General features: G+C 36.6%; 1 protein-coding gene across 4 annotated transcripts in view; it reads left to right on the forward strand.

The window, feature by feature from the left end:
- The window catches only part of LOC139946454 (uncharacterized), a 123345-nt gene extending 102944 nt beyond the window's left edge, over nucleotides 1-20401 (forward strand). For 3 of the 4 annotated variants that reach the window (XM_071944113.1, XM_071944116.1, XM_071944114.1), the window contains 12 exons: nucleotides 353-571; nucleotides 4483-4588; nucleotides 4869-5063; nucleotides 5343-5430; nucleotides 6054-6203; nucleotides 7268-7480; nucleotides 8851-8949; nucleotides 10130-10231; nucleotides 11026-11127; nucleotides 11533-11561; nucleotides 13218-13247; nucleotides 15628-20401. In XM_071944113.1, the coding sequence (XP_071800214.1) occupies nucleotides 353-571; nucleotides 4483-4588; nucleotides 4869-5063; nucleotides 5343-5430; nucleotides 6054-6203; nucleotides 7268-7480; nucleotides 8851-8949; nucleotides 10130-10231; nucleotides 11026-11127; nucleotides 11533-11561; nucleotides 13218-13247; nucleotides 15628-16105 (1811 nt within the window). In that variant the 3' untranslated portion in view covers nucleotides 16106-20401. The remainder of the gene's footprint in view (nucleotides 1-352; nucleotides 572-4482; nucleotides 4589-4868; nucleotides 5064-5342; nucleotides 5431-6053; nucleotides 6204-7267; nucleotides 7481-8850; nucleotides 8950-10129; nucleotides 10232-11025; nucleotides 11128-11532; nucleotides 11562-13217; nucleotides 13248-15627) is intronic. The other variant, XM_071944117.1, reaches the window with a different exon arrangement.
- The last annotated feature ends 5184 nt before the right edge of the window (nucleotides 20402-25585 follow it).

Genomic DNA, 25585 nt, shown 5'->3' on the forward strand with positions numbered 1-25585 from the left:
ACTACACATGCGAAGTAATTAATAGAAATTATTTGATTTTTTTTAATATCGCAAGCAAGGGAGTCTTGAAAACCAAACACTAATTTATTCAGCTTGGAAACCATGTGGGGTCTATGGTATGTCAAGTCCAAGTGGGCTGTACCGCTCTCTAGCGTTGGTGTTTCTGATCAGGGTTGGTGTCAAGGTCTTGGCACATGTGTCCTGAAGCAAAACACTTACATGTAACCACAACACCAGATGAACTAGACTGCTCTTCCATGCCAGTATTCCAATTTTTTTGTTTAAGTTATTGAAAGCCAAGATCGATTCTTTACATTCTTTTGGGGGTTCATTCCTAAATTGTCTTTAACAGATCGAGTCATCTCCATGGCAACATCTAGCCACTCGTCCAGTGAGCTGCAGACGATGCATCAATCCAGTGTCACCATGACAACAAGGACCACTAAGACAACCACATCCCAGTCTCTCCAGACAAAGACAGCGAAGACAGGGCGAGGAGACAGGGAGCTAGACTATGAGGAGGATGATTTTATGACGGATGGCTTTGCTAATTTACATGCAATACTTGCAGGTAAGGGGATGTGTGGAGATTTTGTCTCTTTTTGTTTTTACTTTTAGTGGGCTTCCCAGAACTTTAACAACAACAAAATATTTTAGTGTTGAACTAAGAAAATCTTACTAGAGCGGGATTTGAACCAGTAAAGTGCATATTATTTTAAACCAACCAGACCAGAGTTGCCCTCCGTGTGTATGGTTTAACATGTCCTGCCCTGAAATCTCATCATAACCACCATTCCTTTAAGTGAACAGTCACTTCACTTCTGTTTTATATCTGCCTAATTATTTTTGCCCGACAATGTTTATTTTTGAACATGTTGTCCTGCCCTGCTATCTTATCCTAGCCTTATATCTATCTTATATCTACCCCGGTGAGCCTCAAAAGCTTAAAATCATCACAGAGAACTCAAACTCAACCAGTTATGAGTTTCATCCAGATTAAAATAAACCCTAAAGCTCCCTGAATTCCCCAGATTGATAAAGTGAACTTCCTTAATTCTTATCTTAGTTGTAGCTTTAAAGTAGCAATTAAAACACTTCCTTTGTTGTGTACTCTGTTAATATTTGGCTTTTTTTTTTTTAGTCAGCATCACATGCACATGTACTCACATGCACACACATAGCGACATGGTGCTCTTTAAAAAGTTGTTATGGTCATTAATTTGTTGAGTAATTAACGAAGGTATACCCTTTCTTTAAAAAGTTTAAAGCTCTTTACAAGCATGAGATTTTTCCTACTTTATCTGATTTTCCCTCCTTTTTTTTTGCCCGTGAAAAATTGTGATTAAAGCCATTGGACCCTTTCATGTCATGACACGGCGAAACGCGCGGAAACAAGGGTGGGTTTTTCCGTTGTTTTCTCCCGACTCCGATGACCGATTGAGCCTAACTTTTCACAGGTTTGTTATTTGATATAGAAGTTGTGGTACACAAAGTGTGGGCCTTGGACAACACTGTTTACTGAAAGGGTCCAGTGGCTTTAAATAGCATGAAAAGCCTACACCATTGGTACATTTAGGTCTGCCCTTGTAATTGTTTCAAAGAATCAAATATTACATGTATGCTTGTGTACTATTTACACCATCTTACCTTTCTGGGGTACAGTCTACTCACACTGACCGAATGATGGGTGTTTGTCAATCAGTGGGTATTTCATAGATAAGAAGAGGCTCCAATCTTGCATTGCTTCAGGGTCTCAAGATAGACACAAGTTTCTACCCTGTTCATGATACTATCTGAGTATGAGATCGGCAACTCGGACATGAATGAGTCATCGTATTACATGCCATGTCATGTCGAGTCATATGAGATCAAAGATTCACTTATGTCTTACAAAATGGATCTTACTAATATTTTTCCCTTGTCATTTTAAGATTTTTTTAGGGAAGGAACACTTTTGGTAATTACTCAAAAATTTGATGACCGTAAAATCTTTATTGGTATAAAGGAGACTGCAGCTGTTGATCTCATAACATTTTTTAAGGTTGGCCTACATGTGTGTGGTGGGAGAAAAAGGGATTTTAAAAATGTTAAAATAGAGAACTGTTTGTGTAGAAATTGCGAATTATTCTTTCTGCGAGGACATAACTCCTCCAGATTTTGGACAACAATTCAAACACGCTACCACCCTCTGAACAACCGCCAATTTCTAACATACATATTGTAAATCTTTGAATGTACTACTGTACATGTAGCCAATGTGGCACCTAGTAATTCAACGCTTTTTTCTTATCCATATGCAAACATACATAATTTGTACAAGGTTTTGCCTGGAGCATTTTCTGGCTAGAGTTGGGTTGGGTTAACCTTCAGAACCTTTCTTTCATAATAAAAAAAAAACTGTCATGAATGCAAACCTAGAGTAGTCGTTGCTGTTATTGCATACTGCAAGGTTTAGACAATGGACATTATCGGTAATTGTCAAAGACCAGTCTTCTCACTTGGTGTATCTCAAAATATACATAAAATAAAAAACCTGTGAAAATTTGAGCTTGATTGGTCGTCGGAGTTGCGAGATACCTATAGAAGAAAAAAACAACCTTGTCACACAAAGTTTGGTGCTTTCAGATGCTTGATTTCGAGACCTCAAATTCTAAACTTGAGGTCTCGAAATCAAATTCTTGGAAAAAAATTTCTTTCTCCAAAACTACGTCACTTCAGAGGGAGCCGTTACTCACAATGTTTTATACTGTCAACCTCTCCCCATTACTCGTTACCAAATGAGGTTGTATGAAGATAATTATTTTGAGTAATTACCAATAGTGTCCAATGCCTTTAACTCTAAAAAGGATTGTTGTCAGTTTTTTATTTTGTGAATGTCAGGTATAGTAAGTGAATAACATACAATTGTCAGACATGCACCGACCGGTCACTAGCAACTGGTTCAAAAACAGTGGTAACAAAAATGATAAACACGCACATTCACACAGTTTTCATAATAGGAAAAGGATTCTTGTGAGTGCTATTGTGACCTAATTTGTTGGGAGTCACCATTTGTGAAAAATGAGTAAACTGTTAATAAGTCCATGATCAATTTATCACCAACAATTAGTGCAGGAAACAGTTAATTGACTTGTTCATGCTGATCTGTCAGTAGCAGGGATACTTCAATGAATTTCCCTAAAACCATGTTTTGTTTTATCCTAAATAGAATTGACTCATTTGCTATCCCACCCTAAGGCCTAATCCCCTCTCCACTTTGAAATCTTATTCCATCAAAAGGCAATCCCAAAAGGCTCCCAATTCACACATGACAAAAGGCTTAATTAAGTTAAAACCTTTAAAGGCACATGTCATTGCTGTGAACATTTCTAAAAGAAAGTTAATGGCAGGGTTCCCCCCATGCTTATGCTAGCGTATTAAAGAAATGTTCCTGAGTCCTGGCAACATGCGTTTAATCACACTGTGAATAGTTAAATCACGCAGTGAATAGTTTTCTAGATACCAGCGCTTTATAAGATTTATTATTATTATTATTATTATTATTATTATTATTACTAAGACATCTGTAAGAGAAGATTTGTCTCATCTGTTTTTACGCAATAGAACTGAAAAGTATTTTTTTTTTACTGAAAGTCAACATTTGGTTATGACTTGTTTTTGTTCAAGATATTACAAAGTAAGGTATTGTTAGGCACAAGACCACCGTGCTTAAGCAATGTTTGAAGCTTTGTATGGTGTGAGTAAATAAGAATGATTTATAAATAATAGTAAACTTGCGGATTTAACCACTGTGCTTGTCCGGTCAAAAGTTTATTGGCCGGACACTAAAACCACTGGACCCGGGCAGGCAATCCAGTGTCAAATTTTACCTCTGGAAACTTTTAAGAAGTTAACCTTTGTCATTATGCGACCATTTAAAAAAAAACATAAACCAAAGAAGGAAGGGGTAGTCTAGCCCGAGTTTCGATTGTACACACATAGCATTTTGACAAGATGAAACGGGTTCTAATCAGGCTCCTTTAGCGTACATCCCGTTAACATGACGTAAATTAATTGTCATGGATATATCCGTATCACCTAACCAGATGATGTCAGTGACCAGTGCTCTGAATATTTTCTTCCTGTGTTTGTGAATCCAAACTTAACTTCCTGTGCGACTCAACGACTGACTCACTTATCCCGAAGAAAGCGTTACAATGAGAACCTACACGCATTTACGCTGCTTGTACAACATGGCCGACTTGGATAAATCTACACTGAATATTTTCTTCTTGCGTTTGTGAATCCAAATTCAAACTTAACTTCCTGTACGACTCAAGGACAGACTCACTTACCCAGAAACCATTACAATGAGTACATACACATACACGCATTTACGCAGCTTATACGACATGGCCGACTTGAATAAGTCTACAGGTAACCTGACTGTAGCTGTAGATGCAGAACTGATACCACTGGGTCCTATTACGCTTTTCGTTTCAGGGGCTAGTCCACAGACCAGAGAGGGGTCCACGCTGATGGAACAGTCCATTCAGGAGAGGGAGACTGAGCTGAGGAAGGGGGTGACAAACACTGCGCCAGGACATGTGTAAGTTTAGCTACGACTTAGAATCAAGGAGGTTAACTTCATTTTTTCTTCTGTTTTACGATCTTGCTTGGAATCATTTGTTGATATGACAAGTTACATTGTCATATACATTGAGAAAGACTTAGCTAGGATGGAAACATCGGGCCACTAGCTAATTTTTGCAAGTTACTTATGAAGCAAGAAAAATACTGAGCAAAAGTGTGAATCTGTAAAATTTTGTTCAAATCTGGTGTCAAAGTTAATAACCTTTAAAGTAATGGTTTCTATCTTATTTTTTCAGGGAGATGAGTTCAAGTGAAGACTCGTCAGATTCTGAGTCAGAAACCACCACGGAGAGCTCTGAGTCGTCTGAGACGATGTCTACCTCCATCGAAGGAGGGTCCTATGATGGGAAAGTCATCAAGCTCATTAAGAAAGGGCAACGCAAGAAGAAGAACGGGAATGTAGAAAGGACGAGACCGGTGGACAGGGAGAGGTAAAATTGATGATGATTTTTGGGTTATAAGGTCTGGGGTGGACTTCACAAGGAGTTAAGACTAGTCTTTTATGAGTTTTGATGAGTTACTCAGCCTAACTTAGGACTAGCCTTAAGTTTTTTAATATCTCCTAGGACTAGTCCTAAGTTAGGACTAGTCCTAAGTTAGGACTAGTCCTAAGTTAGGACTGTCTTTGTGAAACTGACCAAATTCAGGCAATTGAATAATCAGTACACTTCTTAGGATAATTCTTCAACGTTTATTCATTTCATCTACAGGTATACGCTTCCTGTTGAGGTGACCAAAGCGTGTAGCGCCCTCGGGAAACTCATGGAGATGTCAGGTGATAGTAATGCTAAAGATATGGTAAGCATAAAAAAATAAGTGTATACTTTGCATAATGTGCATTGGAATTTTACACAGGTTTGTGGAAAATAATGACAAACAACCCAGAAGTGGTTAAATTAATGAAAAAAATCTTAAAAACAAGGTCTTGTTTCTCTGCTCTGTTTACAGCAGACAGTCCTTTTTTGGTGAGGCCATTTTCATTGTCCTGAACTGCCTGTGCAGTGATGTCATTTTTTTAAATTATTACTAATTTTATGTATTCAATCTCAACAAACAGTAGGTAAAATGGCAAAATGAAGAAGTTAAGCTTTTTGGAAACAGATTTTAATTCTGACTTATATCTGAATTCAAACTTTTTATGTCTGCCTGTCAAAGAAAATCAGTCGTTATTTTGTCCACATGGAAAGAAATCCTGTTCTTTAATCTACTTCTCTCATGCTGAGGACACTGTTTCTAAAAGCTCTGTAATATCAAAACCCTGGTGCTACAAAAAGGTTGAAATGCCATTGTGTCAACAAACCTCCTAAATTCCGATCCTTATTTCAGACATTTTTATCAGCAATGACTCTCACCCCAGTTATTATAATTATGTGAGTCGGTAACATTTCATGAAATACTGCCACCTTCTTCTCATCACACAGACAACCTGCCTCTCCACAATCACTAAGGAGTGGTTCCGTGTGACCAGCCAGAAGACATCAGATCCTTACCAGGTGGAAGACATTCTGAGTGCCCTCGCAGAAATGGGAAAGTCCATCCTGGAGAAGATAGTCAACATCTCGGATGCCAATGTGAGTCTAGTCCACTCGTAGAAAAGGGGGTTTATGTGTCTTAGAGGTTTGGCAAATTAATTTTTAAAGTTCACTCTTTCATGAATTGTAAATAACCAATCAAGTACAGAACAGTTGCAGCTGGTGATATTCCTTTCAAAGGCGTACGTGAAATGAATTTGGGTGTTCGGGTTGACGTTTTGGTATCTTTACCACCTTCCACCCCGGTTCGAATCACGCCGGGAGCACTATGTGGATTGGGTTTTCCATCCCTACCTTACTGCTTGCGTACTTAATTACTCCCTGGAATAATTCTCTTGGGTTTTCCTCCAATATCCAAAACTGAAACCTCTTTCCATGTGCTCTCTCCATTGGATTCAAGTTGGTTTTGTTGTGTAAAAAACACTAATGGAGGATTTGAATGGAGTTACTTTTCAAAAAAGCCATGATGAACATACATATGTACATGTTCATGTACTATCTTTTTAAAGAACTACATGGCATGGTGGTGTGTAGAACCTTCTATGCGAAAGCTGGTAGTGAGTCATGTAAAAATGTATACGCGGCGTTGTGGCACATGCATCCATCAATGTAATTTTCCAGACTCCTTATCTAAAGTAACCAATGATAAACAGATAGACAAATATCTGCAGAGTGACAGTGTGACAGTATGCACTCTGTCAGAAATAAAGCCTCCGTCATGTCATTTGGTAGTCTTGGTGCAAGACGTTGTTATTCACTATCACTCAACTATAGCAGTGACTGAAAGGGGCGTATATTACCATTGAGGTTGACCAACTCAACAAGAAGGCCTTGCACCAAGACTAGTCAGTTGGTCCATCGTGACCCATAACCACCAATTGGAGGAAACCCAAATAGGGAATACCCATGCAATCAGGTATGGACTGAAACCCAATCTACATGCAAGGCTCTGATCTGAGGTAAGATTTGAACTGGTGTCCACCGAAATAAAAGCCAGGGAAAGAAGCCATTAAGCCAACCTACATGTAATTCCCTTCAAGGAAACCTATGGATTTGTAACCAATATGGTAGTTTTCTAACTTTGTTGTTGTTAATCCAAACAGGGGAACACAGCGCTGCATTACTCTGTCTCCCATGGTAACTTCACCATAGCAGACCTCCTCTTAGAAGCCCAAGTATGTGACGTAGATCGACCAAACCGAGCCGGCTATACAGCGATCATGCTAGCCTCCTTGGCTACACTCCAGAGCGAGAAACAACGCCAGACACTGGCTAAGTTGTTTCACCTCGGCAATGTGAATGTACGAGCTACACAGGTAAGAGAAAAACTGTCTGCTATTATTTAGAATTTGAAACTTTGCACAGTGGTGGCAGTATGGTGGTTTGTTACCGCAAACCTGTCTTAGTTGCTAGTGTTAACTGTGTCCTGAGAGCTTAGGTTCTGTCTGGATTTGAACCATTTGAAGACCGTAGTGGCCGCAGTGGCTGGTACCAAAATGCCCATAGCAGCCGCAAATGTTCACAAGGTTTGACCTACTTCAGTGGTAGCTAGGCTGCAGGACTTGCAATTACAATGAATAGGAAAGGTATTGTCGTCCAGTTACTAAATCACAATTTCTTGATTTGTGCAATTCATAATCATAGATAATATACCAAAGTTTGTATGAGAGAGATTGGTTGTTGCCAGCTTGGTGTCTATATCCCCTTGTAGGAGTTTGCCGAGTTCCCTTGAAGGAAAGATCATCTAAACAAACAAACAAAATAAGCAAACTAAGAGGGTCAAAGAAAAGGTATTGGACCGAACTTGCAATTTCCAGTGCCATGTCCTAGAAAGCAAAGAAAGTGCTTCTGTTTCTGTTTAATTTGCCTAGAAAAAACAAAAAGGTTAGCAGTGTCTGGGCGTATGGTGATGATTATACAGAACTGAATGGTGTCTAAATGGTTAATGTGGAGTTTTCATTTGTCTCTTTGCCACACATTGATCCCTTCATTTCCCTAATCCTGATAGTACATGCTCTGTCAAGTTAAATGAAACCAGTCAAACACCTGCATGCAGTTATCAATCTTGCTGAAAGTGCACACCTGTGTTAGAACCATGTACTTTATCATGGTTAAGGTGTTCAGTATGTAATAGAAAGCCAAACTGTGCTACATTCATTAAAGTGCTCGCTTCTTTCCACCCTTGCACTGGTTTAATTCCTGGCTAGGGCCATATGTGAGGAGAGAGTTGTACGTTGGTTCTCTCATGTGCCACAAGAGTTTTCTCTGGGACCTAAGGTTTTCCTCCCTCCGGAAAAATCAAACAAGCTCAGACTGTGCTCAGCGGTCATTTGGGTCAATGTGGCTAGCTCCTTGTAAACGTTTTGGCACCGTCCTTTGCAAATTATTTTCTCAGGCACGTCAGTCAACCTCCTGTATTATTATCATTATTATTCCTGCCGTTTATGGAATGTAAACAATGAAATTTGAATGCCCATTTTAAACATTTGTTGCATCTAGACCATGAAAGTCAAGCGCAAGGCTCAATCTGGGTCAGGCCTTCCAATCTTATCCAAAGCCAAAAAGGTTGCGGTCAAGTGACATGGGAGAGGATATTAGAGGATTGAGGTCACATATAAGGAGTACAGGTTAAAATGCCATTTGAATATTTTGTTCTGATCACAGTGTTTCTATTTGTTGTATACAGGCTGGGCAGACAGCATTAATGTTAGCCGTGAGTCATGGTAGACTGGACATGGTGAAGTTACTACTAGATGCAGGAACCGATGTTAACATACAAGATGAGGTAAACAATCATTCTAGGGTACATGTTCAGACAGTGTACTTAAGTTAGACACAAACCGTTTTAACTTGACGAGCAGCAGGGTGGCAGTCACACGGGGGAGGTCACACAGCACTATGAACCAACACATTAACATCCGCTGAAAGCGTGTACAAAAGATGCTCGCTTTCACAATTTATGGCGGGAATTAGGCCACATGTCCTAGGTAACTGGTCACCTGTGAGGACTTAAAACCGGATGTGGACTTTTCTATTCTGTTCACACACCATGCTTAAAGATAACCCAAAGTGGTTTAACCACCCTCGCCGACCGATTCAGACACACAAAGTTAAAACTGCTTGAAACCAACTTGAGTACTGTGTCTGAACGACCTCTATGAGACATACATGTAGGGGGACATACATATGTAAGGAGGGAGATTAGCAGAGATAGAGATGGCGCCAACGTACAGTGCCAGGTAGAGCCATATGGGTATATCAGACAGGTGAGAGGTGGGGGATTAAAAATGGGGACTGACGACAATAGTTTGTAAATCCTCCCAAGTTGAATGCCCCATGAGGGTCATTTCTATGCTACTCCCCATTTTGCCAAGAATTTGTTACAGTTTTCCATAATCATACCACACAAAAAAATGGTTTGTGCCTTTATTCCAAACCCATTGGTAACATGACTTCTCACACTTTGAGTTCACACCTCTGCAGGTGTACAGACAAATCACAAGTTAGTCACCGGGTACAACGCGGTGGCTCAATATGTAATCAATCCGCGGTAAGGTCTGACATTTTAGGAAGCTTAGAGCCAAGGACTTTAGGATATGATAAGGATCCATGGGTGGGGGTTAGTCTTGATGATTCATAGTTGTTCTTATCAGGAACCAGGATGCCTGATTATGGGGTTAATATGCCTAATGAAGTCATGAGACCTGGGAATAAATCAAGTTTCTTAAGTATCTCCTTGTATTGAAAAGTGGGTTAAAGATTAGTAGTCATGCCTGCATTTTCATCTTTGAGAGGGCAAGGTCATTTTCATTTTGCAAAGGGCACTACCATTAGAAAAGCTTAAAGTCTATGGGGAAGTTTAAACCGAACTCAGAAAGTATAAAATGTTGCACTGAGCATCTTGAGCTGATGTGAGAACTTGAAAACCGTTGCCTTAATGTGACATGTTTGGTTTATGTTGACAGGACGGTTCAACAGCTCTGATGTGCGCCAGTGAACATGGGCACCAGGAGATTGTGAAAGTGCTTCTGGCTCATCCGCAGTGCGACCCAGCGCTCCTGGATAATGTAAGTTAGGATTCTGCCTGATTTCAAGATTTTTCACTGATCTCCCAAAAGAGACAAATTTGCCATCACTAGAGATGAAAAGATTTGACCCTTGTTTTGACCAAACCTTTAGATATCCATTTGAAATGATGTAGAGAGTCTGTAAACCTCGTTCCTTGAGGTGATGTGTCAGGGCTAAGAGGTATGTTCAAATCCCGGTCATGACACGTGTGCCCTTGAACAAGGCACTTTACCATAATTGCTTCTTGAAAGGTTGGGCGGTAGTGCATTCTGCTCTTCCTGGCAGGCAGGCTCCTAGTGGATGATATCCGTGCCTACATCCTTAAGGACTGTAAAGGGGATAACCCTGTTTCAGCCCCAGGAGTACATGTAGGTGGCATTGTGCCCCTGGTGGCAGTTGAATTGGGTTGATAGCCCAAATCATTTAAGTGTAGCCCTCAGCTTGAAATGGCCGCTCGGCCTTGTGATGTTTAGGGCCTTGTCACACGAGGCAACTTTTACAAGCAACTTGGAGGCAACCAACTACAGTGCATGCTACAGGACCACTTTGGCAGCTCAGGAGTCATTTTTCAAACAATGTTTTAAGATCCCCAAGAAAAAACTGTGAACATTCAAACGTGAATGTCTTTTCTTCATGGAAATTGCCTGGAAATGGTCGACTGTAAATTGCCTGGTGTGACATGACCCTCAGGCGATCTTTCATAACCAAAATAAAAAATGTAAGACGGATTCGATCACTGTAAGTCATTGTCTATCATGTTAATGAATCCTTTTTATATCTCTTGTATCATTAGGATGGTAGCAGTGCATTCTCTATAGCCATGGAAGCAGGCCATAAGAACATCGGAGTTCTTCTCTATGCACAGCTCAACTTTGCCAAGCAAGCTGGAAGCCCGGTAAGTTATTTATCCACTTTCTTAACAGTCTGAATGTAAATGTTTTTGGGTGAATTAGAAAACCAGACTGGGTTCAAATCCCACTCAAGTCAAATATCTTTGTTCAACCCAATTTAATTAAATTTCACCCAGTCAGTTTTACTTGTTGTTTTATTAAAACTAGATACAAAATAAAAATAATTAAAAAGAATAAAGAAACTAGTTTTCCAATATTATCAGAAATATAAAGTCACAGATTCCTTATTTTCTGCTTTCAATACATCATGAGTAATATGGAACCGCACAAAAGCTTTTTCTCCCCTCGTTTTTCTACTTTTTTATTTGCTATAATTTATGGTGAAATAGAGGTGTTATTTTCTTCAAAATGAATTTACAGTATTCTCGTTTCCTCTTTCCACTAAACAGAAAAGAAGAGCACAGAGTGCATCACCAAGGTAAGCTGGCAATTGTTGATGTTGTTTTTGTTGTTGTTGTTTGTTTGTTTGTTTTTGATTTTCAATGGAATCTGTTGAAGTTTGTTTGCAACATTTGTCATCAGACAGATATGATTGTCTACCTACTTAAAGGGGGCATGCCATTTTGATCTTAGCAGGCCCGTACTACTGCATGGAATGTTAAACTCTATATCTCAGTTACTGCATGCATGCACGCACTGGCCGTCATGTACATGTATAGACCCGTCCAAGCACGCAAGTGCTGCATGCTGCCTGTGGCCGCACTTTATTGCTGGTTCGCGGCAGCGTGATGCACTTGCGTGTGTGGCTAAAACGTCCTTATGGGTCAGCTGTTCTCTCAATAAATTCTTTTGGGTTTTTTCTTGGGCCAAGTATCATGTCTGATTTGACCATAGTTTGGAATTGTTGCTGAACATTTCTCTGCTAAGCAAAAATAAACAGGATACCAGTTGCATTGTGTATATGTCACATCATGTTTCAGCTGGTAACCTTATTCTGGTAATCATAATTGTTGTTGCGCTGAGCTACTTTTTGTGCTTAAGCAGCTCTATGAAATTGTGCTCAGGGCTTTGCTTACCGCTAAATTCTGCGCTTACAGCCCATAAAACATTGTGTTTTATATGGTGCCGTAAACAAAGAATTCGCTAGCGCAGCCGTGAAATTGGTCCCCGCTATTGGACTACATCTTGGGAAAATGCTCAACTCTGTAAAAAAAATAAAAAATTAAATCTTGAAAATGTATCTGACTTGGCATTTTTCTGTCTCAAAAAATTAACCATGAGAGATTTCGAGCTCTTAGATGCTTCAGAAAACATTGGTTGCTCACAATTTCATTGTAACAATAAGTATATAGTTATATTTGTTCTATTTACTGAATCAAGTCATTTATTGAAGTTGAACTTTCCACAAGTTTTACGTTGGAAGTATACTCGTATTCAAAAACAATCTAAAAAGTTACTGTTCATATCGCTGTGTTTATCTTGATGATGTTTCACTTTGTGTGAACTGGACTTTGGTGAAGTTTGTTGAGTCTTCCCCGAGTATTTTGCATACCGAGGGAGACATTTCAGGACACTAGGTGGCAGCAGACATACTGGGTCAAGCCATTGGTCTCGGAAAAGTTTGCATGCCCAGAGCCAACCACATAGACAATGAACATTTACCCGTATTTCTCCAGCTTCTCCATCTCCTTTCATTTCAGTAACAGAAAGCATGATCAGTCAACAAAAAGTGTTTATCCAAACCAGTCACACATTTTGCAATTTAATACATTTTTACAATGGCCTGTTTAAATTTGCTATTCATTTTGACCGCATGAGGGCATGTGCGAAGCAAATTACGTGATACGATAAGTAAAACAAATTTTTTTTTCTTCATTGAAAATTGTTTTTTCTTCATTGTTGTTGTGTATTTTGGCCATTGATACCAAGAAAGGCCATTGATGGCCAAGAAAACAATGTACTCTACATGCAGTCAAATAAGCTAACACTGTCATTGTGATGCATGGAGCTTCACTCTTGAAAGCCCCTCATGCCGTCAAAAATACAGTCAATTAACTTTCTCCATTTTGTACATGTAATTTTGATTGACCATTATTGACAATGAATCTATTGATGGCATGTTATTGTTTAACAGATTTCCTGCTTATACTTATAGCTTTATAAAGTGAGTTTTGTTATTTGAGTTTATGATTTCATTTGGGTTGATTCCATGGTAACTAACTGCAATATTATTCACTTTCTTCCAATCATATTTAGGAAAATAATTATCAATATCCCCAATGGATTTAAGCCTTGCCCTGTTCATATCACATTATCCTTCTTTAGATAAAATGTTTAGGATCACCTCATTAAAAAAAGTCATCCATACTAACCGTTGTAAAGAGATTCACCTTATGCATGTGACGTCATTTGAATATTAATCTTGTTTAGCCGAAACAGGTTACCAGCCAACATTCCGTAAATATTACCTGGTGCTGCACTCATTTTCAGCTCAGCAAAGGAATGTGCTAAGCAGCATTCTCTGCATTCTCAAATAGAGAAGTTTATGTAGCCCATTTTTCAATGTTTAGTTCAAAATATTCTTTGAAATTACATGTACACTAAATATTACACATGTACATTAAACAGCACCTACATTTGTATTGAGTAACACGGTGATGTCTGGAGTAGGAAATAATCCTCATTAGCATGCATGACCTTCATGAATATTTATGGTAATAGATAATACAGGTTAATTTACCATAGCAGTTCATTAATATTCATACATGTAATTCATCCAATCACCACTATTGTCAAAAGCCTGATCAATCCTCTGTGTTTGTGCTGAGACTTACTGCTAATTAATATCCATAAACCTTTTATGCAAATTACTGCTCATTAATATCCATAAACCTTTTATGCAAATTAACCCATTCTTATTATCCATATTTTCATGCTCTACCATAAATAAGTAGTGACAGCTCCTAAGGATGTAAAAATGCAGGTTTGTTAGAAAAACAAACTAACAAGGTTTTTTTTTCAATCCGCTTTCTTCTCATTGTGTTTTGTCTGCACATTGCACAAAGCACCTCAGGAAATGTGTCTTTCCAGTTCCCAATTGGTTTTCTTTCTTTTGTACTGCATGGAAAAGGCAGCAACATTTCTTTTTAATAAGCAACGGTGAAGATCCTTTTTAATAGAATTCAATTTGATGACTGAAATTTACTTCTATTTCTTTGCTAATGATTTGGTTATTTTTCATCATCTCAGTTTGGACTGACCGATAGTTGAAAAAAGTTGTGAAAGGATAAAATTGAAACCTTAACTATCATCCTTGCCCTTGCACTTTTCCCAATCCGTTTCCGATCCTCCTAAAAAAGCTGTCTTCCTTTGTTAGTCTTTCAGATATTCACAACAATATTTGTTTTTTGTAATTGTGAGAAGCTTGTGTTTGTTTTTGTTTGTTGATTTGGCTTATATCTCTACAGAATACTCAAACACTGTAAATGCCTGCCCGCTGGGAAACCTGTACTTGCATAACTGTTTTCCTTGATTCTGCTGGAGGTTCCCTGAATTAAAACCAATCTTTCCATGTTCTTGCAAGATACAAATGTTGGCAGCTCTTATATAAACAATAAGTGAATGTATTTTTTTGTATACTCTCATTTCTAGTGGAAGGAGATTGAAAACATGGACAAATTTTATCACCAGCCAGGCCAACGGAGAATTATGAGCTATTTCCAACACTTTACAAATATGTTTATTTGCAAGGCAGTAAATAAGGCATTTTACTGTTCAGCAGTAACACAGTGTTTGTGTATTGTGACCAGAGATTTTTGTAGCCACTAACAATATTTTGACATGTTGACGATTTATTCAGTTTGTGTTACTCCCAAGTTTACTGACCTTTTTGATCATAAACCACTTTTATCTTGTCAGTGTGTGCTTTTAAGTTGTGTTTTATTTGTTCTTTTGCACTCACCTGAGGGAAATACAAAATTTTTACTGAAACGTTTCATGGGGCACTATAAGGCTGTGGAGACGGGGGCATGGTGAAAATCGTCTTGATCACCCTCAAGAAGTATCACATGGCTGGATGTCGGACCTCCTCAGTCAGGCCTCAGTGAAAATAATAAAATGTCCTCTTGATATGTGTTTCACTCTTCTGAGCCATATTTCATAGAGCTGCTTAAGCAGAGAATGATTGCTTCAACAATATTCTGCTAAGCAGAAACAAGCAGGATACCAGTCACATACTGTTCTGTTGACTTGGTATTTAACTGGTAACCTTATTCTGGTAAGCATTATTATTTTGTGCTTAGCTACTTAATTTGCTTTAGCATCTCTATGAAATTGGGCCCTGGTTTTTATCCTGCACTGACCTCACGTTGGTTAATATTCTTTCTAATCATGGTTTATAAATAACAGATTTGGTGAATTTATTTTTTTTACCTGTTTGTGACTAAAGCCAAAGCTGTGACTCGGGCTGCACTCTTGGTGTAAATTTCACAGGGCCTTCATTTTAATATTTTATTAATCATAATTTATGTTTCTTTGCCACACAGCTTGTCCAGGAGTGCGGTATCCCCAGGGCCAGCCTCACCCAGTCCGTCACCCAGTCCGTCACTCTCAAGCCTCTCCCCATCCCCTTCTCCATCGCTATCATCAGCTAGCTCCTTCAGTGACCTCAGGTCAATGACCTCTCATGGGTCAAGTCGCAGCCGGTCGGTCAGCCCCAACTCCCGCGCCCCGACCTTCCGTCATTTCTACCCCGCCCGTCCTGTCCAACAGAGCTCTTCGACCACGTCACTGCGGACATCTGGTCTGAAAAGCCCCTCACCAAGAGGTGCTGCCTCCTTACGCCAGGCAAGCCGCGGGAGCAAGGCGGGGGTTAAGAGCCCTAGTACGGTGAAGAGAAGCGTAGGTACCGTTCCGGGGTCACAGAGGCCATGTAGCGTTGGTACTAAACAAGCCACTAGTCCAACAAGACCAACAGCTACTTCCAGGATCTCAAAATCCAATGATAAGTTCTCAACCATGTAACAACAGAGTGGGTTTTTGAAACTAAACCCATTACTAGAAAATGAAAACAAACTGATTTTTTCCTAGAAAAACATTTTTATGAAAACATGTGTATCCATAAACAGGCGTAACAAATCTGGAAATCTTCCATTCTTTTTTTACATTTTTTATCTGAAAGTGATTTTAAAAAGCAATCAAATTTTGACATACATTTTTAGAAGAACTTTTTTTTAATTCTAGTGTTTGAACATTGGTCTTCCTTTCATACATGTATCACTGCATGTTTTGGCAAAGGCCTTTTGACAAATTACTTCGGCCAATTACAGCTGTGGGTAGATTTTTAAGAAACATAACATTAGATGTTTATGTTTTTTACTCATTTTAGTGTCTTTACAAATTCACGAATATGTGATAATTTACACAAAACATTCATGGTTTTAAAACTTTGCAGAGCACGTTTAACTCAAAACATAATTTATTGTTTTTTTTTGTATTTTTAATGTTTTAAGAATGTTTGATACATCACTGTAAATACCATTACTATTAATTATTTTATTCAATGTTGTTGAGACTTACAAACATGATAAATGGAAGCCAATTTGTTTCTGGATGTTCAATTGATTGTCTGTGAATTCTGCGATATAAAAAGATAAAATGCACAAGAATTCAAGTTATCGGTGCCTAGTGAAACTTTATCCTTAAAATTGAGCCAAGCATTAACCTTTCTCTGGGAGACCACAGAGCCCTGGTCTTGGCCTTAGGCAGAGTCGTATATTGGGAGAGTTTCGAAAACTTGCTTTAAGAAGCCATTTTGTGCCCATAAAAAAGCGCATGACGAAGACAGGATGCCAGACTAGTTTGACTACTGGGTTGTGCTGTATTTGGAGACAACTTGGTGGCCAGCAACCACGTGACCAAAGAAAACTGGTCCTTCTCTCAGCAAATTCGAGTTGACCCGTGATTGACCACTGACTAGCAATGTGGATGCGCAGTGACGCACTCACTCGAAAGACTCGTCTGGAAGTCTAGTCAACCCTGATATTCAACACTGCCAATGCCTTCAGTCTTTTCTCTTCAGGCTTTACACCTATTGGCATGGAACAGGCTATTGTGACTGCCGAAGAAACCATGGTCCCGAGGCTGGTTCCCAATGGTCAACCACAGTAGTCAACCAATGATTGACTAGCCTTGGTTCCAGTCAAATTAGTCAACCTTCGTGCACACTCAAACTTGCTCGATGTCGCAACTCTCTCAATACACAGCTCTGGCCTTAGGTAAAGAACAGCACCCTCTACTGTCAGAACTAATTTTGTTTAGTCTTTAGCAGTATGCCACATGTTCACATCTCTAGTCAGAATGTTAGTGCAGGGTAGAAAACTGATCATTGTTCTTGCCTTGCTGACTCAAAAGTTGGTTCAAATTTGAAAAAAATGATAAAACGGCATTTTAATGTGTATTATATTAGTTGGTAGTATTAACCTTTTTCTGTACAGTTATTTAAGATAATTGCTATCATAAAGTTGTTGTTTGTACACTTATATTTCAAAACATTTTAGTGGTCGATCACAAGTGATTATTTACATAGCTCTTGCTTAAGAATAGTGTAATCATTTCAATATATTTAGTAAGTAGTTTTTAACCTTTGCGTTATCGCTAACAATAACTGTATTGTACTTTACCTTATAATGGTGTCGCAGTTGTTTACAACTAGAATTTAAAAGAACAAGTTTCTATGGCAACAATGGCGGTCTGGTTGTGTTAATCACCTTTAGTTTTGTATGTAATTTGACAGGACAATCCAGACTACTATTTTTATTGGGGAAAAAATGAAATAAAACGTAGAAACCACAAAAAACAGAACCTTAAGTGCCCTGAAAATCTAGATTTGTGATGAACTTTGAACTTCAGTTGATAATTGGTACCTTGATATCAATAGTTCTTCCCGGAAAAAAAAATCCAAAATCTCTAAATTTCCACCTTCTCCTCTCACCTTTGCCCTGATGACTTTTCTTCAAGCCTTTTGCTCCCATAGTTTTGTAACCGAATAGTTAATGTACTTATAAATCAAATTGCAACCACGATATATTTTTGTATCCAATTTTTAAATGTATTCTTTGAGATTTTGAGAATATTGAAAATATTCACAGGCCGTCAACTTCTTATACTAAGGGTTTAATTACTCAAAAGAAAAAGGTTACCTTTTTTACTACAATTTCTCCAAGTTTTGAAAAAGTAAATTTTTATAATCAGAAACTTACCTTACAAGAAACTAAACTAATGAATTTCACTAATGTCAGTATGTTTTTATATATTTACCTCATTATAACAAATTATTTTAGCAGCTTATGAGCGTCGCCATTGAAAAACAGTATGCATAAGGACTTAACTCATAATTTTATGATTTATGTTGAAGTATGAAATTAATAATATAATAATAATATCGAAGTCTTATATAGCACACGTATCTACCAAACGAGGTACTCAAGGCGCTGAGCATATACAAACTTTCGGAAAGATAGGTTATTGCAGAGATGAATTTTAAGACCCAATTATTTAGCACCTTATAAGGGTTTACAAGGTGCTACGACGCATACAACAGCCACAGCCAGGAACACCGGGGCGAACCCCTTCTTTTTTTGAAAAGTGCACTGGGTTCTTTTACATGCGTTACACAACACATGGGACCAACGGCTTTACGTCCCATCCGAAGGACGAAGCAATGGTTAAATATCTTGCTGAAGGACACAAGTGTCACAACTGGGGAAGAGCCAATTGCTCAATGATGCTAATAAGTTAAGAAGAATGATTATGATATGCAAAAAAAAGGTCAAGTGATGGCTGGGAACCAGTAGCAATGTATATTATTATTATAACATTGTGAGTGGTAACTTTTTTTGCCTTGATCAAATGAAGCCGTTTTGGCCAAAGCCTTCTTCTGCTACGACAACATTGAAGAATACATGTACACCTTTTCAAAATGTTCACAGATTGTACATGTACATGTGTCATGGTCCCAATTACATAAAGCATGCGAGCACAACAGCTTGCTTAGCACTGAAAACCTATAAAAACCCTTTTGGTTAACCAACCAATAACACAGTTCATGACACTGATGTTTATGCTGTAAATCTTAAGTCTGGTGCCCGACCTTCAAGCCATGTCTATGTGGTGTCTCTTAGACCGTAGTACCTATGCTTTTACTTGAATGTAAATAAATTTCTTCTTGCAAATTTGGTATTGATGCTTTGTGCTAGATGAACTAACAGTTTATGTATTTATGTTAAATGTACAGCATTGGTGTTAATTTTAATATTTCTGGGTGTGCAATAAATGTTGAATTGTTATTTTTGTTCCTTTTTTTTTTTTTTTTTTTTTTTTTTTTTTTTTTTTCAATGAATAAGCAGCACTTTTCTTTATTCATTTGGTGCTAGGTGAAGAAACATTTTGGTACCAGATGAACATCAGTTGGTGGTCAGTATTTTAAGTAACTATTATGGTAACTAAAGGTATACTCTCCCTTAACTCTTGGGTAATTTGACATGATAATGACTATGTTGCCATGTAAATGTTAACATAGTCATACAGCTACATGTACATATACAGTAATTGCTGATGGATTTACATAAAAGTTATTAGCAATCACTTCATACTCTTTTCTAATCCAGATTGTAAGTAAGATTGATATTTCAAAGGCACGATAATTTTGACTTCGCAATAACTGAGTGTAATTTGTAGCAACTAGAAAAAAGTCGATTGAGCTCTCAAGATACCAAAATGGCATAGTTCACAAATTATTAACAAAATATTAATAAATCTAACCCCAAAATTGCGCAATGAAATTGTTTGCTTCGGTGACGTTGCATTGACCGCCATCTTGGTCTCAAACAATAACAGGGCTTTCCCGTTATGATAGGCCATTTGCTGTTTCTGTTAATCTCAGGAACTTACACGATTGATCATCATACCTTATGTTACTGAAAGAATTTTTTATTTTGTTGTGTGGAGATTTATTTTATTGAAAACGATATGTTATAAAGGGGTAAGTTTAACAATTTCAAGGGGAAGAGTTATACGAAATTAAGACAATGTTGCAGCCTATTAAACGTTACTTTTGTTGACGAGTATGAATTCTTTTCTGTTTTGAGATGTTCAGCTGGTTTAAAGATATTAAAATATGTAGCACTTTTATAATTTCTTGTATTTATTTTTGAACACAAATGTTGTTTATACCTTAATCCGTTTTAATGTATAATGGATATTTGTTTTCTTTTATATTAAGTTGTTCATGCATACATGTATTATGGTGTTTATTTTATGTATTATGAAACAATAAATGAATAATTCAGTTATGAACAATCTCTTGCATTTTGGTAAAATTATGTGCTGAAATTCGGTAAAATCACAAAGTGTTGGTTCTGGTTTTTGGTCAAACGGGCTGAAAATTTGAAAACATCCCATCGGGTACCCTTGCATTTTGGCCATAAATGGGTTGATTTTGATCAAATCACTACAGGTAAGACTTGCGTTTTGGTCAAAAATTGCTGGAATAAAAAATAAAAAACACTAGGGGTTAGCCTTGCATTGTGGTCAAAAATGTGCTGAAATTTGTGAAAATCACTAGGGGTAGGCCTAAGCAATGCATTTTGGTCAAAAATGGGCTGAAATTTGATAAAATCACTATGGGTAAGCCTTGCACTTTGGTAAAAAATGGGCTGAAATTTGATAAAATCACAAGCAGGAAGTAACCCTTGCATTTTGGTCAAAAATGGGCTGAAGTTTGAGAAAATCACACGAGGTCAAAAATTGCTGAATTTTGATCAAATTACTAGGCCTTGCAAAAATCCATTTGGGGTTTATAGCTAGTCTTGCATTAGTCTAGCATTTTTATTAAACTTTGCTCTAAAATGCACGAAAAAAATCACAAGGCTATAGTCTTGTGTTTTTATCAAATTTTTCTCTAAAATGCACGAAAAAAATCACAAGGCTATAGTCTTGTGTTTTTATCAAATTTTGCTCTAAAATGCCCGAAAAAATCACAAGGCTATTGTCTTGTGTTTTTATCAAATTTTGCTCTAAAATGCATAAACAAAATCATAAGGCTATAGTCTTGGGTCTTTATCAAATTTTGCTCTAAAATGCACGAAAAATCATAAGGCTATATAAGTCTTGTGTTTTTATCAATTTTTGATCTAAAATGCACGAAAAAAATCACAAGGCTATATATAGTCTTGTATTTTTATCAAATTTTGCTCTAAAATGCACGAAAAAATCACAAGGCTATAGTCTTGTGTTTTTATCAAATTTTGCTCTAAAATGCACGAAAAAATCATAAGTCTTGCAGTTTTATCAATTTTTGCTCTAGAATGAACGAACAAAACACAAGGCTATAGTCTTGCATTTTTATCAATTTTTGCTCAAAAATGAACGAAAAATCATAGGGCTATAGTCTTGCATTTGTATAATTTTTTGCTCTAAAATGAACGAAAAAATCACAAGGCTATAGTCTTGCATTTTTATCAATTTTTGATCAAAAATGAACGAAAAAATCACACCGCTTTAGTCTTGCAGTTTTATCAATTTTTGATCTAAAATGAACGAAAAAATCACACCGCTTTAGTCTTGCATTTTTAACATTTTTGCTCTAAAATGAACGAAAAAATCACAAGGCTGTAGTCTTGCATTTTTATCAATTTTTGCTGTAAAATGAACGAAAAATCATAAGGCTACAGTCTTGCATTTTTATCATTTTTTGCTCTAAAATGAACGAAAAAATCATAAGGCTATAGTTTTGCATTTTTGTCATTTTTGCTCTAAAATGAACGAAAAAATCACAAGGCTGTAGTCTTGCATTTTTATCAATTTTTGCTCAAAAATTAACGGAAAAACTATAAGGCTATAGTTTTGCATTTTTATCATTTTTTTTTGCTCTAAAATGAACGAAAAAATCACACCGCTTTAGTCTTGCAGTTTTATCAATTTTTGCTCTAGAATGAACGAACAAAACACAAGGCTATAGTCTTGCATTTTTATCAATTTTTGCTCAAAAATGAACGAAAAATCATAAGGCTATAGTCTTGCATTTGTATAATTTTTTGCTCTAAAATGAACGAAAAAATCACAAGGCTATAGTCTTGCATTTTTATCAATTTTTGATCAAAAATGAACGAAAAAATCACACCGCTTTAGTCTTGCAGTTTTATCAATTTTTGCTCTAAAATGAACGAAAAAATCATAAGGCTATAGTCTTGCATTTTTATCATTTTTTGCTCTAAAATGAACGAAAAAATCACAAGGCTGTAGTCTTGCATTTTTATCAATTTTTGCTGTAAAATGAACGAAAAATCATAAGGCTATAGTCTTAAATTTTTATCAATATTTGCTCTAAAATGAACGAAAAAAACACAAGGTCTTGTATTTTTATCAATTTTTGCTTCAAAATGAAAGAAAAAATCATAAGGCTATAGTCTTGCATTTTTATCAATTTTTGCTCAAAAATTAACGAAAAAATCACACCGCTTTCGTCTTGCATTTTTTTCAATTTTTGCTCTAAAATGAACGAAAAAATCATAAGGCTATTACTTGCATTTGTATAATTTTTTGCTCTAAAATGAACGAAAAAATCACAAGGCTATAGTCTTGCATTTTTATCAATTTTTGCTCTAAAATGAAAGAAAAAATCATAAGGCTATAGTCTTGCATTTTTTTCAATTTTTGCGTTTAAATGAACGAAAAAATCATAAGGCTATAGTCTTGCATTTTTATCAATTTTTGCTCTAAAATGAACGAAAAAATCTCAAGGCTGTAGTCTTGCATTTTTATCAATTTTTGCTCTAAAATGAAAGAAAAAATCATAAGGCTATAGTCTTGCATTTTTTTCAATTTTTGCGTTTAAATGAACGAAAAAAATCATAAGGCTATAGTCTTGCATTTTTATCAATTTTTGCTCTAAAATGAACGAAAAAATCTCAAGGCTGTAGTCTTGCATTTTTATCAATTTTTGATCAAAAATGAACGAAAAAATCACACCGCTTTAGTCTTGCAGTTTTATCAATTTTTGCTCTAAAATGAACGAAAAAATCACAAGGCTATAATCTTGCATTTTATCAATTTTTTGCTCTAAAATGAAAGAAAAAATCATAAGGCTATTATAGTCTTGCAATTTTTCCATTTTTTGCTCGAAAATGAACGAAAAAATCATAAGGCTATAGTCTTGATTTTTTTCATTTTTTGCTCCAAAATGAACGAAAAAATCATAAGGCTATAGTCTTGCATTTTTATCATTTTTGCTCTAAAATGAACGAAAAAATAACAAGGCTGTAGTCTTGCATTTTCATCATTTTTTGCTCTAAAATGAACGAAAAAATCATAAGGCTTGCATTTTTATCATTTTTGCTCTAAAATGAACGAAAAAATCACAAGGCTATAGTCTTGCATTTTTATCAATTTTTGATCAAAATTGAACGAAAAAAATCACACCGCTTTAGTCTTGCAGTTTTATAAATTTTTGCTCTAAAATGAAAGAAAAAATCATAAGGCTATAGTCTTGCATTTTTTTCAATTTTTGCGTTTAAATGAACGAAAAAATCATAAGGCTATAGTCTTGCATTTTTATCAATTTTTGCTCAAAAATGTACGAAAAAATCATAATGCTATAGTCTTGCATTTTTTATCAGTTTTTGCTCTAAAATGAACGAAAAAATAAGAAGGCTATTATAGTCTTGAAATTTTTTCATATTTTTCTCAAAAATGGACGAAAAAACCATAATGCTATAGTCTTGCATTTTTATCAATTTTTGCTCTAAAATGAACGAAAAAATCATAAGGCTATAGTCTTGCATTTTTATCAATTTTGCTCTAAAATGAACAACAAAAATCATAAGGCTTGCATTTTATCAATTTTTGCTCTAAAATGAACGAACAAATCATAAGGCTGTATTCTTGCATTTTTATCAATATTTGCTCTTAAATGAACGAAAAAATCACAAGGCTGTATTCTTGCATTTTTATCAATTTTTGATCAAAAATGAACGAAAAAATCACCCCGCTTTAGTCTTGTATTTTTATCAATTTTTGCTCTAAAATGAAAAAAAAATCATAAGGCTATAGTCTTGCATTTTTTTGAATTTTCACTCTTGATTTTCAGTTTCACTCTTGATTTATTACTATTTATTACTGATTACTTGAGATTTGCTACAGTATATCAATATAAACTACATTAATTAAATACTGCAAAACAATTTATGACTATTTTTCACTAATAATTAAAAAGTGTTTTGAGCACAAGGACAAAATGCGTGTTTTTTCAAAGCATTAATGTAATAATTGCGCGGATTGAATAGGGTGTGTGTGCAGTGAGTAGGTGTTAACAATGATGATATTATTGTTAGTGTTTTATAATGATGGTTTTAGTGCAAGGGTTTCGTGAAGAGTTAGGGTGCGAGTGCTGGGTTCATTTCACAAAACAGCCGTAGATTTATCTTAATACATGTAATTAGATGAGTTGTCAATAATACAGTGGTTTGTATTGTGACACCACACTTTGCCATGTAGAATGATAAATCCAAACTCTCTGTGAAACCGAACACTGTGTTGTGCAATTAATGTGGCCATTGGTTGCATTGCAGCATTTTTTGTTGCCTTGCGAATCTTTCTATAAACATGCATTCTCTCTATTTGCGCTCAATTTCCCACATTTCACATATCTTTGAATTTTACTCATTCAGCGATGATACCTCTTAGTCTATAGAAGTAAGTATTGTGTCCTTACAATTCCAATAGCCCATGCTAATCTTATAAAAACAATTAAAAAGCTGCGGTCACAAATTTGGACACGGCCCTTTGTTCACATGGGGCAATTAAAGAGGCAATTTGAAGACAGTCACTTGCATTGTATGGAAAATAAACACGAGAGAGACAATCTTCTAGCAATGATTTTCTTAAGTGAGATTGCCTGTAAAATGGCCAATGTGACATAGGCTCAATTTCATAAAAAAGCTGTAAGCACAAAAACTTGCTAAGCATAGAAAAGTATTGCTTAACAGAAAAAGGTTACCAGCCACTAAATTTGTTGCTTAGAAAACAAGTTGTCAAGCAGTTTACTGCTTTTAAAACAGCTTTATGAAATTGGGCCCTGCTCTTCTTCTGTGTCTTCATAAAGGCGCCGTCTTGGTCCAGCTTGAGTGTTTCAATATGAACACAAGGTTTAAGGGAGATCGTCTGGCTAGATGTTACATTGTGACTTCGTTGTAGGGCCTTGTCACATGAGGCAACTTCAACAGGCAATTTGGGGGCAACCACTTTGCTACAACAAGACTACACTGTGAACATTCAAATATGAATAGATTTTATTCTTTGAGATTGTCTGGAATTGGTTGCCTGTAAAATGCCTTGTTTGAGGACCAAGTCAGACGAGGCAGTTTACACGCAACCAGTTCCAGGCAATCTACAAGAAAGAAATCCATTCACATTTCAATGTTCACCTAATTGTTCTCGCTGATCGTA

Source organism: Asterias amurensis, chromosome 13, assembly GCF_032118995.1.
Source record: "Asterias amurensis chromosome 13, ASM3211899v1".
NCBI classification, from domain to species: domain Eukaryota; kingdom Metazoa; phylum Echinodermata; class Asteroidea; order Forcipulatida; family Asteriidae; genus Asterias; species Asterias amurensis.